The following is a 24,146-nucleotide window of genomic DNA, read 5'->3' as shown; positions in this document are numbered from 1 at the left end:
AATTAACATGGACACTTACCACGCTGCGTTTTGGTTCTGATCCTTCCTATTCCTCATCCGAGGAGGACAACGATCGTTACACTACCCTTGTGGCGTGGCACTTGGGAATAGAAGTTTCTATTCTCACAGGAGATACAGAACAAGAAAGAGGCATCCATCCCCCCCTCCTTACCTCCTCATTCTCTCATCTGTCCAACCCTCCCACTGTTTCATTCTCTCTGTTCATAATTCATGAGCTGGTTGCTGTCTCAGGAGTTAAGCCTGCTGTAATTACGTAGCATCGCAGCAGCACGGTGAGGAAGAACCTGAAGCACACTCTGATAGGAGAATACACTCTAGGTTACAACACTGCACCTGTAAAGAGCTATTATTGTACCTGCTTAAACCGTACATGAAGAGCTCTCCACCTCGCTAGTTATTGTACATGCAGAGCTGAATGCAGCTTGTCCTTATGAAACATCAAATACTTAAAACTATGGGGCAAAAAAGTATTTAGTCAGCCACCAATTGTGCAAGTTCTCCCACTTATAATTTTCATCATAGGTACACTTCAACTATGACAGACAAAGTGAGAAGAAAAAAAATCCAGAAAATCACATTGTAGGATTTTTAATGAATTTATTTGCAAATTATGGTGGAAAATAAGTATTTGGTCAATAACAAAAGTTTATCTCAATACTTTTTTCTATACCCTTTGTTGGCAATGACAGAGGTCAAATGTTTTCTGTAAGTCTTCACAAGGTTTTCACACACTGTTGCTGGTATTTTGGCCCATTCCTCCATGCAGATCTCTAGAACAGTGATGTTTTGGGGCTGTTGCTGGGCTACACAGACTTTCAACTCCCTCCAAAGATGTTCTATGGGATTGAGATCTGGAGACTGGCTAGGCCACTCCAGGACCTTGAAATGCTTCTTACGAAGCCACTCCTTCGTTGCCCGGGCAGTGTGTTTGGGATCATTGTCATGCTGAAAGACCCAGCCACGTTTCATCTTCAATGCCCTTGCTGATGGTAGGCTTTGTTACTTTGGTCCCAGCTCCCTGCATGTCATTCACTAGGTCCCCCAGTGTGGTTCTGGGATTTTTGCTCACCGTTCTTGTGATCATTTTGACCCCACGGGGTGAGATCTTGCGTGGAGCCCCAGATCGAGGGAGATTATCAGTGGTCTTGTATGTCTTTCATTTACTAATAATTGCTCCCACAGTTGATTTCTTCAAACCAAGCTGCTTACCTATTGCAGATTCAGTCTTCCCAGCCTGGTGCAGGTCTACAATTTTGTTTCTGGTGTCCTTTGACAGCTCTTTGGTCTTGGCCATAGTGGAGTTTGGAGTGTGACTGTTTGAGGTTGTGGACAGGTGTATTTTATACTGATAACAAGTTCAAACAGGTGCCATTAATACAGGTAACGAGTGGAGGACAGAGGAGCCTCTTAAAGAAGAAGTTACAGGGGTGTGAGAGCCAGAAATCTTGCTTGTTTGTAGGTGACCAAATACTTATTTTCCACCATAATTTGCAAATAAATTCATTAAAAATCCTACAATGTGATTTTCAGGATTTTTTTTTCTCATTTTGTCTGTCATAGTTGAAGTGTACCTATGATGAATATGAATAACAGGCCTCTCTACTCTTTTTGAGTGGGAGAACTTGCACAATTGGTGGCTGACTAAATACTTTTTTGCCCCACTGTACATCACATGTATTATGCTGTATATCCGCTTCCACAAGTGGAGGCTCAGTTTCTGCCAACAGAGATGTCAAAGCGGGCCGTTGATGTGTCAGTCCTTTGCAGGAGAGAGAACAGTGCAATGCATTGTTATCCAACCCTGCACTTTGTTTTATTTTGTTTGACACGGACGTTTAGCATCAACACCCTCGCAGGTGAGTGTCAAACATCTCCATCAATCTCTCCATCTACTTTGTCTACTGCCTTCCTCCTTCTTCCCCCTCTTCCCCTCCAGCTCCATCTCTTTAAGTTAGTTGTGTTTCTCTCTCTCTCTCTCTCGCCCCCCCCCCCCCCCCCCCCCCCCCCCCCTCTCTCTCTCAATTCAATTTAAGGGGCTTTATTGGCATGGGAAACATATGTTTACATTGCCAAAGCAAGTGAAACAGATAATAAACAAAATTGAAATAAACAATCAAATATTAACAGTAAACATTACACTTACAAAAATTCCAAAAGAATAAAGACTCTCTCTCTCTCTCTCTCTCACCTGGCTGGCTTGCTGGTTGGCTGGTTGGCTGGCTGGCTGGTTGAATTGATGCTGAGGATTCTGTGTTTTGCTTGAACAAGTCAAGTCCTTTGTAGTTTCACTGTTTGAAGTGCCTGCCTTCCAAATTGCCTTCGGCTTGGCATCTGTGAGTGTGAGTGCGACTGAGTGGATCTGCCTTTGTTTTCATTGTTTCTGAGTCTGTGTGTGTGTCTGTGTTTTGATGGGTGTAATAGGTGTAATTTGGATGCGTAAGATGCACTTGCATAAGTGGTAATTGTTGTTTAATCAAGCCTTGAAACTGTTAGTTGAATTTCAATAGCATTTCATTAGTATTAAATCAGCTGTGGATGTAGTGGTGGCATCTGTGTTAACACTGGCCTTGCTGGCAACAGTGGTCGAATATAGTCTACAGGACAGTGACACTACGCCTCCCACAGTCTAGCTATGCGTTTCAAATGGCACTCTAGTCCAATAGTGCACTACTTTCACCCAGGGCCCATAGGGCTGTGGTCAAAAGTAGTGGACTATATAAGGAACAGGGTGCCATTTGGGAACCAGTAGTCAGGGAGGGTGTATACTGGGTGGCTGTCTGTGATATGAAGGCAGGATAAAAGATGGCATGCATAAAGAGGAGTGAAGATGGGGATTGAAGGCCTGGTGTAAGATTGCACTCTGTCCATTACACTGCCTTACCGTACCTTATTGTACCGTATGCCTGGGTTACACCAGGAGGAGAGGGGGAAGAGAGAGGGCTGGGGGAGCTGGGAGAAATATGCTGATGCTGTTTTGGAATCAGTGCTTTTTTTGTATGAGAGACATGGTTCTACCAAGAACCGTTTTGATATGAAGAACCCCTTTTGGAAGACAAGGGTTCTTTGGTCATTCTTTGGAAAGCAAGAAGGGTTCTACATTTCCCAGCATGCTCTATTGCAGGGTGATTTTCAGAATTGTTTGTTTTAATGTCTGTGCATGTACATTGATTGATTGATACATTTTATGCTTCACAAAGATAAAGAGCATACATTTCTCTAAACTAATCCAATCTGACTTATTGCACCTATTACTGAGATGTTTTTTCTTTTCTTTTACAGTTTAGGTGATTGAGGTAGTCTCAGTTTTCAATCTTTTCTACCATTCTGAATAGAGATTGTGAGTGATTTAAAACTCCACTTGTTGGATATCCATAGGAATTAAACATCACTTTGCAAGCCAGCATAATGTTACTTGCAGACCTTGTAGCCTGTAAACCAGGAGTTTCCTAACACCACTGTGTTAGGGCAGGGGTTCCCAAACTTTTTCACTTCACCTTCCAGCATTTGGGAACATCCCACTCCCTCCATCATCTATTTCTATGGGCACAAGCATAGTTCGGCAGGTTTAAAGCAAATGTCCTTGCAATTCTACACATTGTTACTTGCAGGCCTGTGAATTTATGTGATATTTGAGTAACTCAAACACTGCAACAAAATCTATGCGCTAAAAAACCTAGCTAAAAAACATTAACTGACATGGGCTAGTTGATCTGGGCATTTCAGACAAGTTATAAATAGCTCTCTAAGGTATGTAATGACTGACATGACAAGAAGAAAACTGATGATGAATTACCCAATTTAAAAATTGCGCCTTGTGCATTCTACTATTACGACTTTCAAGAGTTTGGGAACCACTGTGTTAGGGTATAACTACAGTAGGCCCTCAAAGAAAGGCCTTGTGATATATGTAATGTACAGTATTGTCATAAATCATTTAATTTGAAAGGCTAGTAAGGCTGGTGAAACCATTCATAGAAGGTTCTAGTAAGAACCTGCCCAAGATACAAGGGTTCTCGGTAGAACCCTTCATAGAGGGTTCTAGGAATAACCTTTAGATGATAAAATGGTTATTGGTAGATCCCTTCATAGAAGGATCTAGGTAGAACCATGAAGGGTTCTAGGGAAAACTAGATGGTTCTACTTAGCACCTTTTTCTCTAAGAGGGTACTTTACTCAGAATTGCAGATTGTGGATCTAAGAATTAAGCACAATATAACATCTGTTTTGGGAGAATGTTTCATTTACAGTATGTGTAGTATTTATTATATTTTGAGGGGTCTATTTCATTTTTATAAGCATTTTGCTTCGTCCAGGACATGCCGTAATTCTCCCTGCCAACAGACCAGGGAGCTTTATGGGCATTCATTGTTAGTTTGACAGAGAAGGAATGGCTGTTTAAAGGTGTATATCGTCATGATTCTCCCACAGATGACAGCAGACTTGAGTGTAATGGATGTGGTTGTGTTGTTGGTGTTAGTTGACAGACGAAGCAGAAAGGACAGATTCACTCTCACGCACACATGCAAGCACACACACACACACACACACACACACACACAAATCTTCCTTCGCCATAGAACTGTTAAGGCTCCAAGGATTGATGCGGAATTGTAAAACTGTATGGTTGAAAGAGATGGGGCAAAGGGAGAGGCTAATAAGTCCGGCTGTACACCTGACTGGCTGACTTACTGCAAATTGAGAAATGATGTGACTAAACTCAACAAAAAGAAGAAGAAACTTCATTATGAAGCCAAGATTAATGATATAAAGAATGATGGAAAAAACTTTGGAGTGCTTTAAATGGAATTATGGGCAGTGTCACGCTCGCTAACCTCAAACTCCCTGTCATAAATCAACCAAGGCGCAGCGAGCATGTAGTTCCACATCTTTTAATGAAAGTGAAACCGAAACAACCAAAAAAAAACTAACAGGTAAACAGCAAAGACCGTGACGCAACCGAGGTGCACACAAACGCCCACGGAAAAATAATTACCCACAACACACAGGTTAAAAGGCTACCTAAGTATGGTTCTCAATCAGAGACAAAGACAGACAGCTGTCCCTGATTGAGAACCATACCCGGTCAAAAACAAAGAAATACAAAAACATAGAAAAAATAACATAGAATGCCCACCCTAGTCCCACCCTGGCCTAACCAAAATAGAGAATAAAAAGCCTCTCTATGGCCAGGGCGTGACAGGCAGACAGACAAATTCAACTCCATGTTTCATCGAATCAGATGGCTTATTCATCACAAAACCATTTGATGTTGCCAATTATTTTAATGATTATTTCATTGGCAAAGTGGGCACACTTAGGCAGGAAATGCCCATGACAAACAGTGAGCAATTATATTCATGTATAAAAAAACTAATAATGAAAGAAAAGCTGTGCACGTTTGAATTTTGTAAAGTTAGTGTGGGAGAGTTGGAAAAATCATTGTTATTAATCAATAATGACAAACCTCCTGGCATTGACAACTTAGATGGAAAGCTACTGAGGATTGTAGTTGACTCTATAGCCACTCCTATCTGTCATATTTTTCATCTGAGCCTAGAGGAAAGTCTCCGCTACCCAAGAGTGGTAAAGCAGCCTTTACTGGTTCTAACAGCAGACCTATAAGCTTGCTGCCAGCTCTTAGCAAACTGTTGCTAAGCAAACTGTTGCTAAAACATTGTTTGACCAAATACAATGCTATTTCTCTGTAAACAAATTAAAAAACAGACTTTCAGCATGCTTATAGAGAAGGGCACTCAACATGTACTGTACTGACACAAATTACTGATGATTGGTTGAAGAAATTGATAATAAGAAGATTGTGGGAGCTGTACTGTTAGATTTCAGTGCAGTCTTTGATATTATTGACCATAACCTTTGTTGAAAAAAATTAAGTGCTATGGCTTTTCAACCTCTGCCATATCGTGGATTCAGAGCCATCTATCTAATAGAACTCAAAGGGTTTTCTTTAATGAAGCGTCTCTAATGTCAAACGTAAAGTGTGGTGTATCTCAGGGCAGCTCTCTAGGCCCTATACTCTTTTCTATTTTTACCAATGACCTGCCACTGGGATTAAACAAAGCATGTGTGTCCATGTATGCTGATGATTCAGCCATATACGCATCAGCAACCACAGCTAATGAAGTCACCGAAACCCATAACAAAGAGTTGCAGTCTGTTTTGGAATGGGTGGCCAGTGATAAACTGGTCCTGAACATCTCTAAAACTAAGAGCATTGTATTTGGTACAAATCCTTCCTTAAGTACTAGACCTCAGCTGAATCTGGTAATGAATGGTGTGGCTGTTGAACAAGTTGAGGAGACTAAATTACTTGCTGTTACCTTAGATTGTAAACAGTCATGGTCAAAACATATAGATTCAATGGTCGCAAAGATGGGGATAGGTTGAGCCATTCTAAAGAGATGCTCTGCTTTTTTGACACCACACTCCAAAAAGCAAGTTCTGCAGGCTCTGGTTTAGTCTAACATTGATTATTGTCCAGTCGTGTGGTCCAGTGCTGCAAGGAAGTACCTAGTTAAGCTGCAGCTGGCCCAGAACAGAGCGGCACATTTTGCTCTTAATTGTAATCAGAGGGCTGATATACAGTAGGGCAAAAAAGTATTTAGTCAGCCACCAATTGTGCAAGTTCTCCCACTTAAAAAGATGAGAGGCCTGTAATTTTCATCATAGGTACACTTCAACTATGACAGACAAAATTAGAAAAACAATCCTGAAAATCACATTGTAGGATTTTTATTGAATTTATTTGCAAATTATGGTGGAAAATAAGTATTTGGTCACCTACAAACAATCAAGATTTCTGGCTCTCACAGACCTGTAACTTCTTCTTTAAGAGGCTCCTCTGTCCTCCACTCGTTACCTGTATTAATGGCACCTGTTTGAACTTGTTATCAGTATAAAATACACCTGTCCACAACCTCAAACAGTCACACTCCAAACTCCACTATGGCCAAGACCAAAGAGCTGTCAAAGGACACCAGAAACAAAATTGTAGACCTGCACCAGGCTAGGAAGACTGAATCTGCAATATGTAAGCAGCTTGGTTTGATGAAATCAACTGTGGGAGCAATTATTAGGAAATAGAAGACATACAAGACCACTGATAATCTCCCTCGATCTGGGGCTCTACGCGAGATCTCACCCCGTGGGGTCAAAATGATCACAAGAACGGTGAGCAAAAATCCCAGAACCACACTGGGGGACCTAGTGAATGACCTGCAGAGAGCTGGGACCAAAGTAACAAAGCCTACCATCAGCAAGGGCATTGAAGATGAAATGGGGCTGGGTCTTTCAGCATGACAATGATCCCAAACACACTGCCCGGGCAACGAAGGAGTGGCTTCGTAAGAAGCATTTCAAGGTCCTGGAGTGGCCTAGCCAGTCTCCAGATCTCAACCCCATAGAAAATCTTTGGAGGGAGTTGAAAGTTCGTGTTTGCCCAGCAACAGCCCCAAAACATCACTGCTCCAGAGGAGATCTGCATGGAGGAATGGGCCAAAATACCAGCAACAGTGTGTGAAAACTTTGTGAAGACTTACAGAAAACGTTTGACCTCTGTCATTGCCAACAAAAGGTAAACTTTTGTTATTGACCAAATACTTATTTTCCACCGTAATTTGCAAATAAATTCATTAAAAATCCTACAATGTGATTTTCTGGATTTTTTTTCTTCTCATTTTGTCTGTCATAGTTGAAGTGTACCTATGATGAAAATTACAGCCCTCTCATCTTTTTAAGTGGGAGAACTTGCACAATTGGTGGCTGACTAAATACTTTTTTTGCCCCACTGTAAATACTATGAGTTGAGACTGACTGCATCACTTCTTCTTTTGATAAGAAACATGAATATGTTGAGAATTCCAAATTGTTTCGCATAGTCAACTTACACACATCTCTGACACACACACTTATCCCACCAGACATGCCACCAGGGGTCTTTTCACAGTCCCCAAATCCAGAACAAATTCAAGAAAACGTACAGTATTATATAGAGCCATTGTTGGAAGGAACTTCCTTCCATCTCCTATTGCTCAAATAAACAGCAAACCTGGTTTCAAAAAACAGATAAAGCAACACCTCACGGCACAACGCCTCTCCCCTCTTTGACCTAGATAGTTGGTGTGTATGCATTGACATGTAGGCTACGTGTGCCTTTAAAAAAAATGTATGTAGTTCTGTCCTTGAGCTGTTCTTGTCTAATGATGTTCTGTAATATGTCATTCTGTATTATGTTTCATGTTTTGTGTGGACCCCAGGAAGTGTAGCTGCTGCTTTTGCAACAGCTAATGGGGATCCTAATAAAATGCCAAAATACCCTGCAGCCCACAGCACAGTGGACACGGAGCTAGCAGTCAATGTGATGAATGGTGCCCGCATTGAGAGTGTATCACGCTACTTTACATCTCTATCTTTTTAACACACACACACACACACACACACTGAGGTGAGGCGTTGGCTGGTTACTGCATAAGAAGTCTAATACGCAGGCTAGAACCTGTCTATAGAGGATGTACTGGCACCATTAGTCTACCGCTCTCCAGATCCCAGCACATCTGTTTCAGACACACACAGGCACACACACACACACACATACACACACACACACACACACACACACACACACACAGACACACTGAGGTACACACATCATTAGAGTATGCAGTACTTTTAGGATCACCTAAAACTGCCTGCAAAGCCCTTAACAGTTTTCACCCAGTGACATCCTCTTCAGGAAAACGCAGTGTGTATGAGATGAAGAAGAACTAAAGGGGAGTATGTTTCCTTTTCATCCATTTTCTCTGCTTCTCTTTGCCAGGCCTCACCTTTTTGCTGACCCATGAAAGAAGCCATGCCGGTCCTCTCAGCAGGCACAGGTAAGATGAAATACACCAGAAAAGGTGCAACCTTTATGCATCAAAATCGAATCCCAGGCTTAGTTGGCCAGGGTAGTGGGTTTGAATCCCAGGCTTAGTTGGCCAGGGTAGTGGGTTTGAATCCCAGGCTTAGTTGGCCAGGGTAGTGGGTTTGAATCCCAGGCTTAGTTGACCAGGGTAGTGGGTTTGAATCCCAGGCTTAGTTGGCCAGGGTAGTGGGTTTGAATCCCAGGCTTAGTTTACCAGGGTAGTGGGTTTGAATCCCAGGCTTAGTTGGCCAGGGTAGTGGGTTTGAATCCCAGGCTTAGTTGGCCAGGGTAGTGGGTTTGAATCCCAGGCTTAGTTGGCCAGGGTAGTGGGTTTGAATCCCAGGCTTAGTTGGCCAGGGTAGTGGGTTTGAATCCCAGGCTTAGTTGGCCAGGGTAGTGGGTTTGAATCCCAGACTTACAGTGCCTTGCGAAAGTATTCGGCCCCCTTGAACTTTGCGACCTTTTGCCACATTTCAGGCTTCAAACATAAAGATATAAAACTGTATTTTTTTGTGAAGAATCAACAACAAGTGGGACACAATCATGAAGTGAAACAACATTTATTGGATATTTCAAACTTTTTTAACAAATCAAAAACTGAAAAATTGGGCGTGCAAAATTATTCAGCCTTAAGTTAATACTTTGTAGCGCCACCTTTTGCTGCGATTACAGCTGTAAGTCGCTTGGGGTATGTCTCTATCAGTTTTGCACATCGAGAGACTGACATTTTTTCCCATTCCTCCTTGCAAAACAGCTCGAGCTCTGAGGTTGGATGGAGAGCATTTGTGAACAGCAGTTGTCAGTTCTTTCCACAGATTCTCGATTGGATTCAGGTCTGGACTTTGACTTGGCCATTCTAACACCTGGATATGTTTATTTTTGAACCATTCCATTGTAGATTTTGCTTTATGTTTTGGATCATTGTCTTGTTGGAAGACAAATCTCTGTCCCAGTCTCAGGTCTTTTGCAGACTCCATCAGGTTTTCTTCCAGAATGGTCCTGTATTTGGCTCCATCCATCTTCCCATCAATTTTAACCATCTTCCCTGTCCCTGCTAAAGAAAAGCAGGCCCAAACCATGATGCTGCCACCACCATGTTTGACAGTGGGGATGGTGTGTTGCTTTTACGCCAAACATAACGTTTTGCATTGTTGCCAAAAAGTTCAATGGTTTCATCTGACCAGAGCACCTTCTTCCACATGTTTGGTGTGTCTCCCAGGTGGCTTGTGGCAAACTTTAACCGACACTTTTTATGGATATCTTTAAGAAATGGCTTTCTTCTTGCCACTCTTCCAAAAAGGCCAGATTTGTGCAATATACGACTGATTGTTGTCCTATGGACAGAGTCTCCCACCTCAGCTGTAGATCTCTGCAGTTCATCCAGAGTGATCATGGGCCTCTTGGCTGCATCTCTGATCAGTCTTCTCCTTGTATGAGCTGAAAGTTTAGAGGGACGGCCAGGTCTTGGTAGATTTGCAGTGGTCTGATACTCCTTCCATTTCAATATTATCGCTTGCACAGTGCTCCTTGGGATGTTTAAAGCTTGGGAAATCTTTTTGTATCTAAATCCTTTAAACTTCTTCACAACAGTATCTCGGACCTGCCTGGTGTGTTCCTTGTTCTTCATGATGCTCTCTGCGCTTTTAATGGACCTCTGAGACTATCACAGTGCAGGTGCATTTATACGGAGACTTGATTACACACAGGTGGATTGTATTTATCATCATTAGTCATTTAGGTCAACATTGGATCATTCAGAGATCCTCACTGAACTTCTGGAGAGAGTTTACTGCACTGAAAGTAAAGGGGCTGAATAATTTTGCACGCCCAATTTTTCAGTTTTTGATTTGTTAAAAAAGTTTGAAATATCCAATAAATGTCGTTCCACTTCATGATTGTGTCCCACTTGTTGTTGATTCTTCACAAAAAAATACAGTTTTATATCTTTATGTTTGAAGCCTGAAATGTGGCAAAAGGTCGCAAAGTTCAAGGGGGCCGAATACTTTCGCAAGGCACTGTAGTTGGCCAGGGTAGTGGGTTTGAATCCCAGACTTAGTTGGCCAGGGTAGTGGGTTTGAATCCCAGACTTAGTTGGCCAGGGTAGTGGGTTTGAATGCCAGACTTAGTTGACCAGGATAGAGGGTCTGAATCCCAGGACCACCCCTACGTAAAATGTGTGCATGCATGACTGAAAATCTCTTTGGATAAAAGCGTCTGCTAAATGGTATCTGTCATTATATATTACATTACTCCGTCGGATCTGAGGATGTAAACAAAGACGGATCCCAGTTCCTTCACCCTCCCTCCTCTCCACAGGCCTGCACGAGACTCTGGCCCTGTTGACGTCCCAGCTGCGTCCTGATGCCAACCACAAGGAGGACATGGTCTTCCTCAAAGATGTCTTCAGTGAGAAGAGCCTGGGATACCTCATGAAGGTACACATAAGACTGGGTGGCAGAGGCAAAACGTTGGTTTTAGAAGTGTGGGGGACATAACTATACATATAGTACCAGTCAAAAGTTTGAACACACCTACTCATTCAAGAGTTTTTCTTTATTTGAACTGTTCTCTACATTGTAGAATAATAGTGAAGACATCAAAACTATGAAATAACACACATGGGATCATGTAGGAACCAAAAAAGTGTTAAACAAATCCAAATATATTGTATATTTGAGATTCTTCAAGGTAGCCACCATTTGCCTTGATGACAGCTTTGTACACTCTTGGCATTCTCTCAACCAGCTTCATGGGTAATGCTTTTCCAACAGTCTTGAAGGAGTTCCCACAAATGCTGAGCACTTGTTGGCTGCTTTTCCTTCACTCTGCGGTCCAACTCATCTCAAACCATCTCAGTTGGGTTGAGGTTGGGTGATTGTGGAGGCCGGGTCATCTGATGCAGCACTCCATCACTCTCCCTATTGGTCAAATAGCCCTTAGACAGCCTATAGGTGTGTTAGGTCATTGTCATGTAGAAGAAGAAAGAAATAGTCCTACTAAGCGCAAACCAGATGTGATGGTGTATCACTGCAGAATGCTGTGGTAGCCATGCTGGTTAAATGTACCTTGAATTCTAAATAAGTCACTGACAGTGTCACCATCAAAGCACCCCCACACCATCACACCTCCTCCTCCATGCTTCACGGCAACCACACATGCAGAGATCGTCCGTTCACCTACTCCACGTCTCACAAAGGCACGGCAGTTGGAACCAAAAATCTCAAATTTGGACTCATCAGACCAATGGACAGATTTCCACCAGTCTAATGTCCATTGCTCGTGTTTCTTGGCCCAAGCAAGTCTCTTCTTCTTATTGATGACTTTTAGTAGTGTTTTTTTTGTTGCAACAATTCGACCATGAAGGCCTGATTCACGCAGTCAACCTCTGAACAGTTGATGTTGAGATGTGTCTGTTACTTGAACTTATTCTCTGTAGCAGAGATAACTCTGGGTCTTCCTTTCCTGTGACGGTCCTCATGAGAGCCAGTTTCATCTTGATGGTTTTTGCGACTGCATTGACTGAACTTCATGTCTTAAAGTAATGATGGACTGTCGTTTCTCTTTGAATATTTGAGCTGTTCTTGCCATAATATGGACTTGGTCTTTACCAAATAGGGCTATCGTCTGTCATAACACAACTGATTGGCTCAAACACATTAAGAAGGAACGAAATGTTAATTGAAATGCATTCCAGGTGACTACCTCATGAAACTGATTGAGAGAATGCCAAGAGTGTGCAAAGCTGTCATCAAGGCAAAGGGTGGCTAATTTGAAAAATCTCAAATATAAAATATATTTTAATTTGTTTAACTTTTTTGGTCAGTACATGATTCCATATGTGTTATTGCATAGTTTTGATGTCTTCCCTATTATTATACAATGTAGAAAATAGACAAAATAAAGAAAAACCCTTGAATCATCAAATCAAATCAAATGAATCTATACAGCCCTTCTTACATCAGCTGATATCTCAAAGTGCTGTACAGAAACCCAGCCTAAAACCCCAAACAGCAAGCAATGCAGGTGTAGAAGCACGGTGGCTAGGAAAAACTCCCTAGAAAGGCCAAAATCTAGGAAGAAACCTAGAGAGGAACCAGGCAATGAGGGTTGGCCAGTCCTCTTCTGACTGTGCCGGGTGGAGATTATAACAGAACATGGCCAAGATGTTCAAATGTTCATAAATGACCAGCATGGTCAAATAATAATAATCACAGTAGCTGTCGAGGGTGCAGCAAGTCAGCACCTCAGGAGTAAATGTCAGTTGGCTTTTCATAGCCGATCATTAAGAGTATCTCTACTGCTCCTGCTGTCTCTAGAGAGTTAAAAACAGCAGGTCTGGGACAGGTAGCACAGGTCAGGGTTCCATAGCCGCAGGAAGAACAGTTGAAACTGGAGCAGCAGCACGGCCAGGTGGACTGGGGACAGCAAGGAGTCATCATGCCAGGTAGTCCTGAGGCATGGTCCTAGGGCTCAGGTCCTCCGAGAGAGAGAAAGAAAGAGAGAAAGAGAGAATTAGAGAGAGCATACTTAAATTCACACAGGACACAGGATAAGACAGGAAGTACTCCAGATATAACAGACTGACCCTAGCCCCCCGACACATAAACTACTGCAGCATAAATACTGGAGCCTGAGACAGGAGGGGTCAGGAGACACTGTGGCCCCATCCGATGATAGCCCCGGACAGGGCGAAAAAGGAAGGATATAACACCACCAACTTTGCCAAAGCACAGCCCCCACACCACTAGAGGGATATCTTCAACCACCAAATTAACCATCCTGAGACAAGGCCGAGTATAGCCCACAAAGATCTCCGCCACGGCACAACCCAAGAGGGGGGCGCCAACCCAGACAGGAAGATCCCGTCAGTGACTCAACCCACTCAAGTGACGCACCCCTCCTAGTGACGGCATGAAAGAGCACCAGTAAGCCAGTGGCTCAGCCCCTGTAATAGGGTTAGAGGCAGAGAATCCCAGTGGAGAGGGGGGAACCGGCCAGGCAGAGACAGCAAGGGCGGTTCGTTGCTCCATAGCCTTTCCGTTCACCTTCACACTCCTGGGCCAGACGACACTCAATCATATAACCCACTGAAGAGATTAATTTTCAGCAAAGACTTAAAGGTTGAGACCGAGTCTGCGTCTCTCACATGGGTAGGCAGACGATTCCATAAAAATGGAGCTCTATGGGAGAAATGTTACGTAGACGGAAAAAAACTGTTCTTGAAACAGGCTTGATATGTTCGTCAAAAGAGAGATTAGGGTCCAGAGTAATGCCGAGGTCCTTCGCAGTTTTATTTGAGACGACTGTACAACCATCAAGATTAATTGTCAGATTCAACAGAAGATCTCTTTGTTTCTTGGAACCTAAAACAAGCATCTCTGTTTTGAAAGTTTGCAGCCATCCACTTCCTTATGTCTGAAACACAGGCTTCTAGCGAGGGCAATTTTGGGGCTTCACCATGTTTCATTGAAATGTACAGCTGTGTGTCATCCGCATAGCAGTGAAAGTTAACATTATGTTTTCGAATGACATCCCCAAGATGTAAAATATATAGTGAAAACAATAGTGGTCCTAAAACGGAACCTTGAGGAACACCGAAATGTACAGTTGATTTGTCAGAGGACAAACCATTCACAGAGACAAACTGATATCTTTCCAACAGACAAGATCTAAACCAGGCCAGAACTTGTCCGTATAGACCAATTTGGGTTTCCAATCTTCCAAAGAATGTGGTGATCGATGGTATCAAAAGCAGCACTAAGGCCTAGGAGCACGAGGACAGATGCAGAGTCTCGGTCTGACACCATTAAAAGGTCATTTACCACCTTCACAAGTGCAGTCTTAGTGCTATGATGGGGTCTAAAACCAGACTGAAGCATTTCATATACATTGTTTGTCTTCAGGAAGGCAGTGAGTTGCTGCGCAACAGCTTTTTCAAAAACATTAGAGAGGAATGGAAGATTCAATATAGGACGATAGTTTTTTATATATTTTCTGGGTCAAGGTTTGGCTTTTTCAAGAGGCTTTATTACTGCCACTTTTAGTGAGTATGGTACACATCCGGTGGATAGAGAGCCGTTTATTATGTTCAACATAGGAGGGCCAAGCACAGGAAGCAGCTCTTTCAGTAGTTTAGTTGGAATAGGGTCAAGTATGCAGCTTGAAGGTTTAGAGGCCAGGATTATTTTCATCATTGTGTCAAGAGATATAGTACTAAAACACTTGAGTGTCTCTCTTGATCCTAGGTCCTGGCAGAGTTGTGCAGACTCAGGACAACTGAACTTTGGAGGAATACGTCAATTTAAAGAGGAGTCTAATTTGCTTCCTAATGATCATGATCTTTCCTCAAAGAAGTTCATTAATTTTTTACTGCTGAAGTGAAAGCCATCCTCACTTGTGGAATGCTGCTTTTTAGTTATCTTTGCGACAGTATCAAAAATACATTTTGGATTGTTCTTATTTTCCTCAATTAAGTTGGAAAAATAGGATGATCGAGCAGCAGTGAGGGCTCTTTGATACTGCATGGTACTGTCTTTCCAAGCTAGTCGGAAGATTTCCAGTTTGGTGTGGCACCATTTCCATTCAAATTTCTGGAAGCTTGCTTCAGAGCTCGGGTATTTTCTGTATACCAGGGAGCTAGTTTCTTATGACAGATGTTTTTAGTTTTTAGAGGTGTAACTGCATCTAGGGTATTGCGCAAGGTTAAATTGAGTTCCTCAGTTAGGTGGTTAACTGATTTTTGTCCTCTGACGTCCTTGGGTAGGCAGAGGGAGTCTGGAAGGGCATCAAGGAATATTTGTGTTGTGTGAGAATTTATAGCACGACATTTGATGCTCCTTGGTTGGGGTCTGAGCAGATTATTTGTTGCGATTGCAAATGTAATAAAATTGTGGTCTGATAGTCCAGGATTATGAGGAAAAACATTAAGATCCACAACATTTATTCCATGGGACAAAACTAGGTCCAGATTATGACTGTGACAGTGAGTAGGTCCATAGACATGTTGGACAAAACCCACTGAGTCGATGATGGCTCCGAAAGCATTTTGGAGTGGGTCTGTGGACTTTTCCATGTGAATATTAAAATCACCAAACATTTGAATATTATCTGCTATGACTACAAGGTCCGATAGGAATTCAGGGAACTCAGTGAGGAACGCTGTATATGGCCCAGGAGGCCTGTAAACAGTAGCTATAAAAAGTGATTGAGTAGGCTGCATAGATTTCATGACTAGAAGCTCAAAAGCTTTTTTTGTAAATTGAAATTTGCTATCGTAAATGTTAGCAACACCTCCGCCTTTGTGGGATGCACGGGGGATATGGTCACTAGTGTAACCAGGAGGAGAGGCCTCATTTAACACAGTCAATTCATCAGGCTTAAGCCATGCCCTCGCTTCATACCTGTCGCCAAACCCATTGGCTACAGGTTATCTACAAGTCTCTGCTAGGTAAAGCCCCGCCCTATCTCAGCTCGCTGGTCACCATAGCAGCACCCACTCATAGCACATGCTCCAGCAGGTATATCTCACTGGTCACCCCCAAAGCCAATTCCTCCTTTGGCTGCCTTTCCTTCCAGTTCTCTGCTGCCACTGACTGGAACGAACTGCAAAAATCCCTGAAGATGGAGATTCCCATCTCCCTCACTAGCTTTAAGAACCAGCTGTCAGAGCAGCTCACAGATCACTGGACCTGTTCATAGCCCACCTGTATCTCGCCCATCCATCTATCTCATTCCCATACTGTATTTATTTATTTTGCTCCTTTTGCACCACAGCATCTCTACTTGCACATCCATCTTTTGCACATCTACCATTCCAGTGTTTAATAGCCATATTGTAATTACTTCGCCACCATGGCCTATTTATTGCCTTAACTCCTTATTTGACATTATTTGCACTCACTGTATATAGACTTTGTTTTATTTTTTTTCTACTGTATTATTGACTGTATGTTTTGTTCATTCCATGTGTAACTCCGTGTTGTTGTATGTGTCGATCTGCTATGCTTTAGCTTGGCCAGGTCGCAGTTGCAAATGAGAACTTGTTCTCAACTAGCCTACCTGGTTAAATAAAGGTGAAATAAAAATAAATAAAAATGTTTCAGTCAGGCCAATCACATCAAGATTATGATCAGTGTTTAGTTCATTGACTATAACTGCCTTTAAAGTGAGGGATCTAACATTAAGTTGCCCTATTTTGAGATGTGAGGTATCACGATCTCTTTCAATAATGGCAGGAGTGGAGGAGGTCTTTATCCTAGTGAGATTGCTAAGGCGAACACCGCCATGTTTAGTTTTGCCCTACCTAGGTCGAGGCACAGACACGGTGTCAATGGGGATAGCTGAGCTGACTACACTGACAGTGCTAGTGGAAGACTCCACTAAGCTGGCAGGCTGGCTAACATCCTGAATGAGTAGGTGTGTCCAAACTTTTGACTGGTACAGTATATATATATACAGTATTTATTTTATCCAGTTGGATAAACACTCGAAACAGCCTAACCGACCGCTCGGAGGCATCCGCATGGTCCTAAAGCACATCGAGGCCTCTTTTTGTGTCACATTCCAATTATAAAACTAGAGGGGCAAAAAGGCAAATTCTGAATTTTTGGGAGGCATGTCCCCCCCATCCCCAGTGAAAGTTGGGCCCCTGCTGGGTGGCAATGTTGCCAATGTTAATGGAATTTATGGTACACTTATGTTGTTAAATTTGTGTATGTGTGCGTTTGATCTCCCTGACCTTTCCGGGGATTGAACTACATGTTGCAGATCCATGAGAAGCTGAGACAGTACGAGCGCCAGAGTCCTACACCTGTCCTTCACAGCGCCGCCTCTTTGGCTGAGGATGTAAGTTCAACAAAGCACGCACGCACGCACACACACACACAAACAAGGAACACACACACCACACACACTGCCGAAGTGTGAAGCACCCGTCCAATAGAGTCGGTTCCAGTGTGTTTGCTGAGACAGAGGAGCGGTAGAGGCAGGTAGTAAGGTATGTGGATTTATACAGTTACAGTACAGTAATGTGTTGTGGTCTGAAAGTGCTGATTCATCTCAACGCTAATGAAACTCTCTCCACATCCTGCCTCTCCTCTCTCTCCTCACGCCAGTTAAGTGGAAAAGTGCTGAGCCATAACTCCTGGCTGCTTATTCTCCTGTGTGTGTATTTGTGTGTGCAAGCACACACTGTATATTGCTGCTTTAGGCAACAGCCGTACAACTCTACAGTATATATCTATATTTGTTGATTCTATTCTAGACTACTACTGCTAATAGTCTGCTACACTTTCAGTATATATCTGCTACATTTTTCAGTTATATCCCAAGCCCACACTGTTGGACACACAGATTTATTCCAGGTCAGAGGTCATGGTCTGACTGACAGCTCTGTTGTGATTGGCAGGTGGCAGAGGAGCTGCAGAGTGGACCAATGAGTGTTGAGGAGAAGGAACTCCTACAGCTGTTGACATCCCCCCATCTCAAGGTAAACAAAAACCCCATACACACATAGAGACCTGGTTATGGAAGGTGGTGTGGCTATTCATGCATCCATATGTATTGAATAGCTCGATCTATGTCAATCTCTATGTATACTGAGCATTCAAAGGTATTCCTAATATTTGGTATACTCAGAATCAATGGTGGAAGAAGTACCCAATTGTCATACTTGAGTAAAAGTAAAGATACCTTAATAGGAAATGACTCAAGTAAAAGTGAAAGTCACCCAGTAAAATACTACTTGAGTAAAAGTCTAGAAGTATTTGGTTTTAAATATACTTAAGTATCAAAAGTAAATCATTTCAAATTCCTTATATTAAGCAAAGCAGGAGGCCAAATTCTATAGTTTTTTTTAAAGTTACAGATAGCCAGGGACACACTCCAACTCAGACATAACTTATAAACGAAGCATGTATTTAGTGAGTCCCCTAGATCAGAGGCAGTAGGGATGACCAGGGAGGTTCTCTTGATAAGTGTGTGAAAGTTTACCTGTCCTGCTAAGCATTCAAACTGTAACGAGTACTTTTGGATGTCAGGGAAAATGTATGGAGTAAAAAGTACATCATTTTCTCTATGAATGTATTAAAATACAGATACCCCCAAAAACTACTTAAGTAGTACTTTAAAGTATTTTTACTTAAGTACTTTACACCACTGCCCAGAATGCAGTTCTGCAATTCTAACATTAATCCTTCTCTCTCTGCTATCTCCCATCAGGCAGTTTTGTCCGTTCATGACACGGTTGCTCAGAAGAACTTTGACCCCGTGTTGCCACCGCTGCCTGACGACTTCGAGGACGAGCTGGAGGAGGAGTCAGTGAAGATCGTCAGACTGGTCAAGAACAAAGAACCACTGGTGAGCCATTGTAACAGAGAGGATGACAGGGGGATGGGGGAAAGAGATAAAATGGTAGAGGATGAGAGGATGAGGGGATGGGGAGAACAAGTATTTGATACACTGCCGATTTTGCAAGGTTTTCCTACTTACAAGGTTTTCCTACTTACAACCTCTGTAGAGGTCTGTAATTTTTACTGTGAGAGACGGAATCTAAAACAAAAATCCAGAAAATCACATTGTATAGTTTTTAAGTAGTTAATTTGCATTTTATTGCATGACATAAGTATTTGATCACCTACCAACCAGTAAGAATTCCGGCTCTCACAGACCTGTTCATTTTTTCTTTAAGAAGCCCTCGTGTTCTCCACTCATTACCTGTATACTCCAACCTCACCACAATGGCCAAGACTCAGAGAGCTGTGTAAGGACATCAGGGATAAAATTGTAGACCTGCACAAGGCTGGGATGGGCTACAGGACAATAGGAAAGCAGCTGGGTGAGAAGGCAACAATTGTTGGTGCAATTATTAGAAAATGGAAGAAGTTCAAGATGACGGTCAATCACCCTCGGTCTGGGGCTCCATGCAAGATCTCACCTCGTGGGGCATCAATGATCATGAGGAAGGTGAGGGATCATCCCAGAACTACACGGCAGGACCTGGTCAATGACCTGAAGAGAGCTGGGACCACAGTCTCAAAGAAAACCATAACCAGTAACACACTATGCCGTCATGAATTAATATCCTGCAGCGCACGCAAGGTCCCCCTGCTCAAGCCAGCGCATGTCCAGGCCCGTCTGAAGTTTGCCAATGACCATCTGGATGATCCAGAGGAGGAATGGGAGAAGGTCATGTGGTCTGATGAGACAAAAATAGAGCTTTTTGGTCTAAACTCCACTCGCCGTGTTTGGAGGAAGAAGAAGGATGAGTACAACCCCAAGAACACCATCCCAACCGTGAAGCATGGAGGTGGAAACATCATTCTATGGGGATGCTTTTCTGCAAAGGGGACAGGACGACTGCACCGTATTGAGGGGAGGATGGATGGGGCCGTGTATCGCAAGATCTTGGCCAAAAACCTAAACCCAATAGAAAATCTTTGGAGGGAACTGAAAGTCCGTATTGCCCAGCGACAGCCCCGAAACCTGAAGGATCTGGAGAAGGTCTGTATGGAGGAGTGGGACAAAATCCCTGCTGCAGTGTGTGCAAACCTGGTCAAGAACTACTGGAAACGTATGATCTATGTGATTGCAAAAAAAGGTACCAAATATTAAGTTCTGCTTTTCTGATGCATCAAATACTTATGTCATGCAATAAAATGCAAATGAATTACTTAAAAATCATACACTGTGATTTTCTGGATTTTTGTTTTAGATTCCGTCTCTCACAGTAAAAATTACAGACCTCTACAGAGGTTGTAAGTAGGAAAACCTTGTAAGTAGGAAAACCTTGCAAAATAGGCAGTGTATCAAATACTTGTTCTCCCCACTGTATATATGGAAGTGGGAAGTGGGACTGGTGCTGTGTTGATTGATTGATCATAAATAAACAAATAAAATAAGAGAAAAGAGATGGAAAGAATGAGGATACAATCCTGGGAGGAGGAAACGATCATCTCTCTGTTCCCAGGGGGCCACCATCAGACGGGATGAGACCACAGGGTCTGTGATCGTGGCCCGCATCATGAGGGGCGGGGCTGCAGACCGGAGTGGTGAGTGATTCAGTCCCATCCTGTCCCTCTCTGTGTCTGGTCTTAACCCATACTGTCTGATACGTCTTGATTCATCATCCCCTTCCTCTGGAACTTGCGCAGGCAAGACAGGGAGTTTTTGTTGGTCTGTCAAATGAGATCTATGGACCGCTCAGATAATATTACCAGACATAATATGTCTGAAGGCAAGGCTAACCGAGACGATGTAACTTAGACAAATAATCAGAAGTCTGAACACATATGACCTTCTATGCAGCGGTGTACTGTAGCCTAAAGCATGTCAGTGGATATACATTTTATTGGTAACATCCTGTATAGAAGCTACAGCTGGGAGGATCCTCCACTAATGATTCTGAGATGTTGCAGAGATTAAAGCAGCAGCATGGCGAGAGAGAGAGAGAGACGGTGGTAGACAGACAGATGAGGATCTCTGTGGTTAACAGGCTGTTTGAAGCCGTGTTCTGTCTTTCCCCTGAGAGCCAATCACATATCACACATTACACACTCTCTCCAACGAGCTGACCGCTGCTGTTACCATGGAAATACCATCTGCACATTGGGAGGGAGACGTGCGTTTCTTTATTATGTTCGGTGTGTGTTTAGTGTGTGTGTGTGTGTGTGTCAATAGAAAAAGGGGCATTACCATCTGTTTGTTTCTCTGTACAGTACATTATGTGCTTGTCTGTTTCTTCATATCATCCCTCTCTCCCTCTCTCCCTCTCTGCCCTCCCTTCCTCGCTCCCTTTCTCCCTCTCTCCCTCTGTGCTCTCCCTCCCTCTCTCCCCTTCTCCCTCTCTGCCCTCCCTCCCTCTCTCCCTTCCTGTCCTCTCTTCCTCTCTCCCTCTCTGAGCAGTGATGAGATTAATTGATCCTATCGCTCATCCCTCTTTGTCAGGTTTCAATGATGTGACTGCAGTAGATCATGACTGAGGAGAGTGATACCACCACTCCCAAGCCCTATTGTCCATATCTCATCCCAGTTAATAGCGGTATGATAGATATAGTACACATGCTACTGATACAGTGCTGTGCAAGATCTCCTCGATACACGATATGGTGTGCAACCCAAACGGCACCCTAATCCCTATACAGTCCACTACTTTTGACCAGATTCTATAGGCCCTGGTCCAAAGGAGTGCACTATATAGGGAATAGGAACCCAGGCATAGATCTCTACTTCAGCTCGCCTGTTGTCTCCCCTCACCACCTCCTCCCCTCCATCCAGGACTGGTCCATGTAGGAGACGAGCTACGGGAAGTCAACGGCATCTCCATCATTCACAAAAGACCTGATGAGATCAGTCAGCTTCTGGTGAGACTAGAGTAGAATACTTTATGTCTTCCTAATTTTTTAGACCACTATCACCAACAGCACTGTTTCCCTTTGATTTATGTTGGCAATACATGCCGTATCAACTCTGCTGCGAAGATACAGTGGTTGAAATTGTGTTCAAAGTGTATTTCTGTGAAGCTAACATCCTGCTCCTCTCTGTGTGTTGCCATTCAGTCCCAGTCTCAGGGCTCCATCACCCTGAAGATAATCCCAGCCATTAAAGAGGAGGACCATCTGAAGGAGAGCAAGGTGAGGAACACAACACAACGGTCTGGGCACGCTCAGTACAGACAAACACAGACACAGCTGCTCTGGAATGGAGGAAGGGTCAGAATACTGAACAGCCATGGTTCAGGCTCACACATACAGCAGTAGAGTCAATGGCAGACGAATTACAACAGTTTGTGCCAACATGCACTGAGATGTGTAGGTGTAATTTGAGACGTGTTTCAGATACACTACATGACCAAAGGTATGTGGACACCTGCTCGTCAAACATCTCATTTCAAAATCATGGGCATTAATATGGAGTTGGTCCCCCCTTTGCTGCTCTAACAGCCTCCACACTTCTGGGAAGGCTTTCCACTAGATGTTGGAACATTGCTGCGGGGACAAGAGCATTAGTGAGGTCGGGCACTGATTTTGGGCGATTGGGCCTGGCTTGCAGTCAGAGTTCGAATTCATCCTAAAGGTGTTTGATGAGGTTGAGGTTAGGTGTCTGTGCAGGCCAGTCAAGTTCTTCCACACCAATCTCGACAAATCACTTCTGTATGGACCTTGTCATGCTTAAACAGGACAGGGCCTTCCCCAAACTGTTGCCACAAAGTTGGAAGTACAGAATCGTCTAGAATGTCATTGTATGCTGTAGCGTTAAGATTTCCCTACACTGGAACTACGGGGCCTAGTCCGAACCAAGAAAAACAGTCCCTCACCATTATTCCTCCTCCACCAAACTTTACAGTTGGCACTATGCATTGGGATAGGTAGTGTTCACCTGGCATCCACCAAACCCAGATTTGTCCATAGGACTGCCAGATGGTGACTTGTGATTCATCACTCCATAGAACTACACTGCTCCAGAGTCCAATGGCGGTGAGCTTTACACCACTCCAGCCGACGCTTGGCTGCGCATGGTAATCTTAAGCTTGTGTGTGGCTGCTCGGCCATGGAAACCCATTTCATGAAGCTCCAGACGAATAGTTTTGTGCTGACGTTGCTTCCAGAGGCAGTTTGGAACTCAGTAGTAAGTGTTGTAACTGAGGACAGACCATTTTTACACGCTACGTGTTTCAGCACTCAGCGGTCCCGTTCTGTGAGCTTGTGTGGCTTAGCACTTCGTGGCTGAGCCGCTGTTGCTCCAAGACGTTTCCACTTCACAACAACAGCACTTACAGTTGGCCGGGGCAGCTCTAGCACGGCAGACATTTGACAAACTGACTTGTTGGAAAGGTGGCATCCTATGACGGTGCCACATTGAAAGTCACAGAGCTCTTCAGTAAGGCCGTTCTACTGCCAATGTTTGTCTATAGAGATTGCATGGCTGTGTGCTTGATTTTATACACCTATCAGTACGGGGTGTGGTTGAAATAGTGAAATCCACTCATTTGAAGGGGTGTCCACATACGTTTCTATATATAGTGTATGTTGTGTGCACATGTTGTTCATGCACACACACAGACACATGCACAGATAGACTGTGATTCTGAAATCTATTTGCAAAAGCATCACTTTCCCTCTCTCTAGTTTGAGGTGATCTGTCAATTATTTTCTATACATACCATATGTATTTCTGAGATGGTTTAACTGTGTGTGTGTGTGTGTGTGTG

General features: G+C 43.3%; 1 protein-coding gene across 4 annotated transcripts in view; it reads left to right on the top strand.

The window, feature by feature from the left end:
- LOC110538129 (MAGUK p55 subfamily member 3) overlaps nt 1-24,146 on the top strand; it is a 44,849-nt gene that overhangs the window by 7,046 nt on the left and 13,657 nt on the right. For all 4 annotated transcript variants that reach the window (XM_036938168.1, XM_036938171.1, XM_036938170.1 and 1 more), the window contains exons 2-9: nt 8,855-8,912; nt 11,258-11,376; nt 17,708-17,785; nt 18,348-18,428; nt 19,160-19,297; nt 20,907-20,988; nt 22,214-22,299; nt 22,495-22,569. In XM_036938168.1, coding sequence (XP_036794063.1) covers nt 8,876-8,912; nt 11,258-11,376; nt 17,708-17,785; nt 18,348-18,428; nt 19,160-19,297; nt 20,907-20,988; nt 22,214-22,299; nt 22,495-22,569 — 696 coding nt within the window. In that variant the 5' untranslated portion in view covers nt 8,855-8,875. The remainder of the gene's footprint in view (nt 1-8,854; nt 8,913-11,257; nt 11,377-17,707; nt 17,786-18,347; nt 18,429-19,159; nt 19,298-20,906; nt 20,989-22,213; nt 22,300-22,494; nt 22,570-24,146) is intronic.

This window comes from Oncorhynchus mykiss, chromosome 12 (assembly GCF_013265735.2).
Source record: "Oncorhynchus mykiss isolate Arlee chromosome 12, USDA_OmykA_1.1, whole genome shotgun sequence".
Lineage (NCBI taxonomy): Eukaryota > Metazoa > Chordata > Actinopteri > Salmoniformes > Salmonidae > Oncorhynchus > Oncorhynchus mykiss.
The sequence above is the reverse complement of the archived record's forward strand: the minus strand, read 5'-3'. Positions and strand labels throughout refer to the sequence as shown.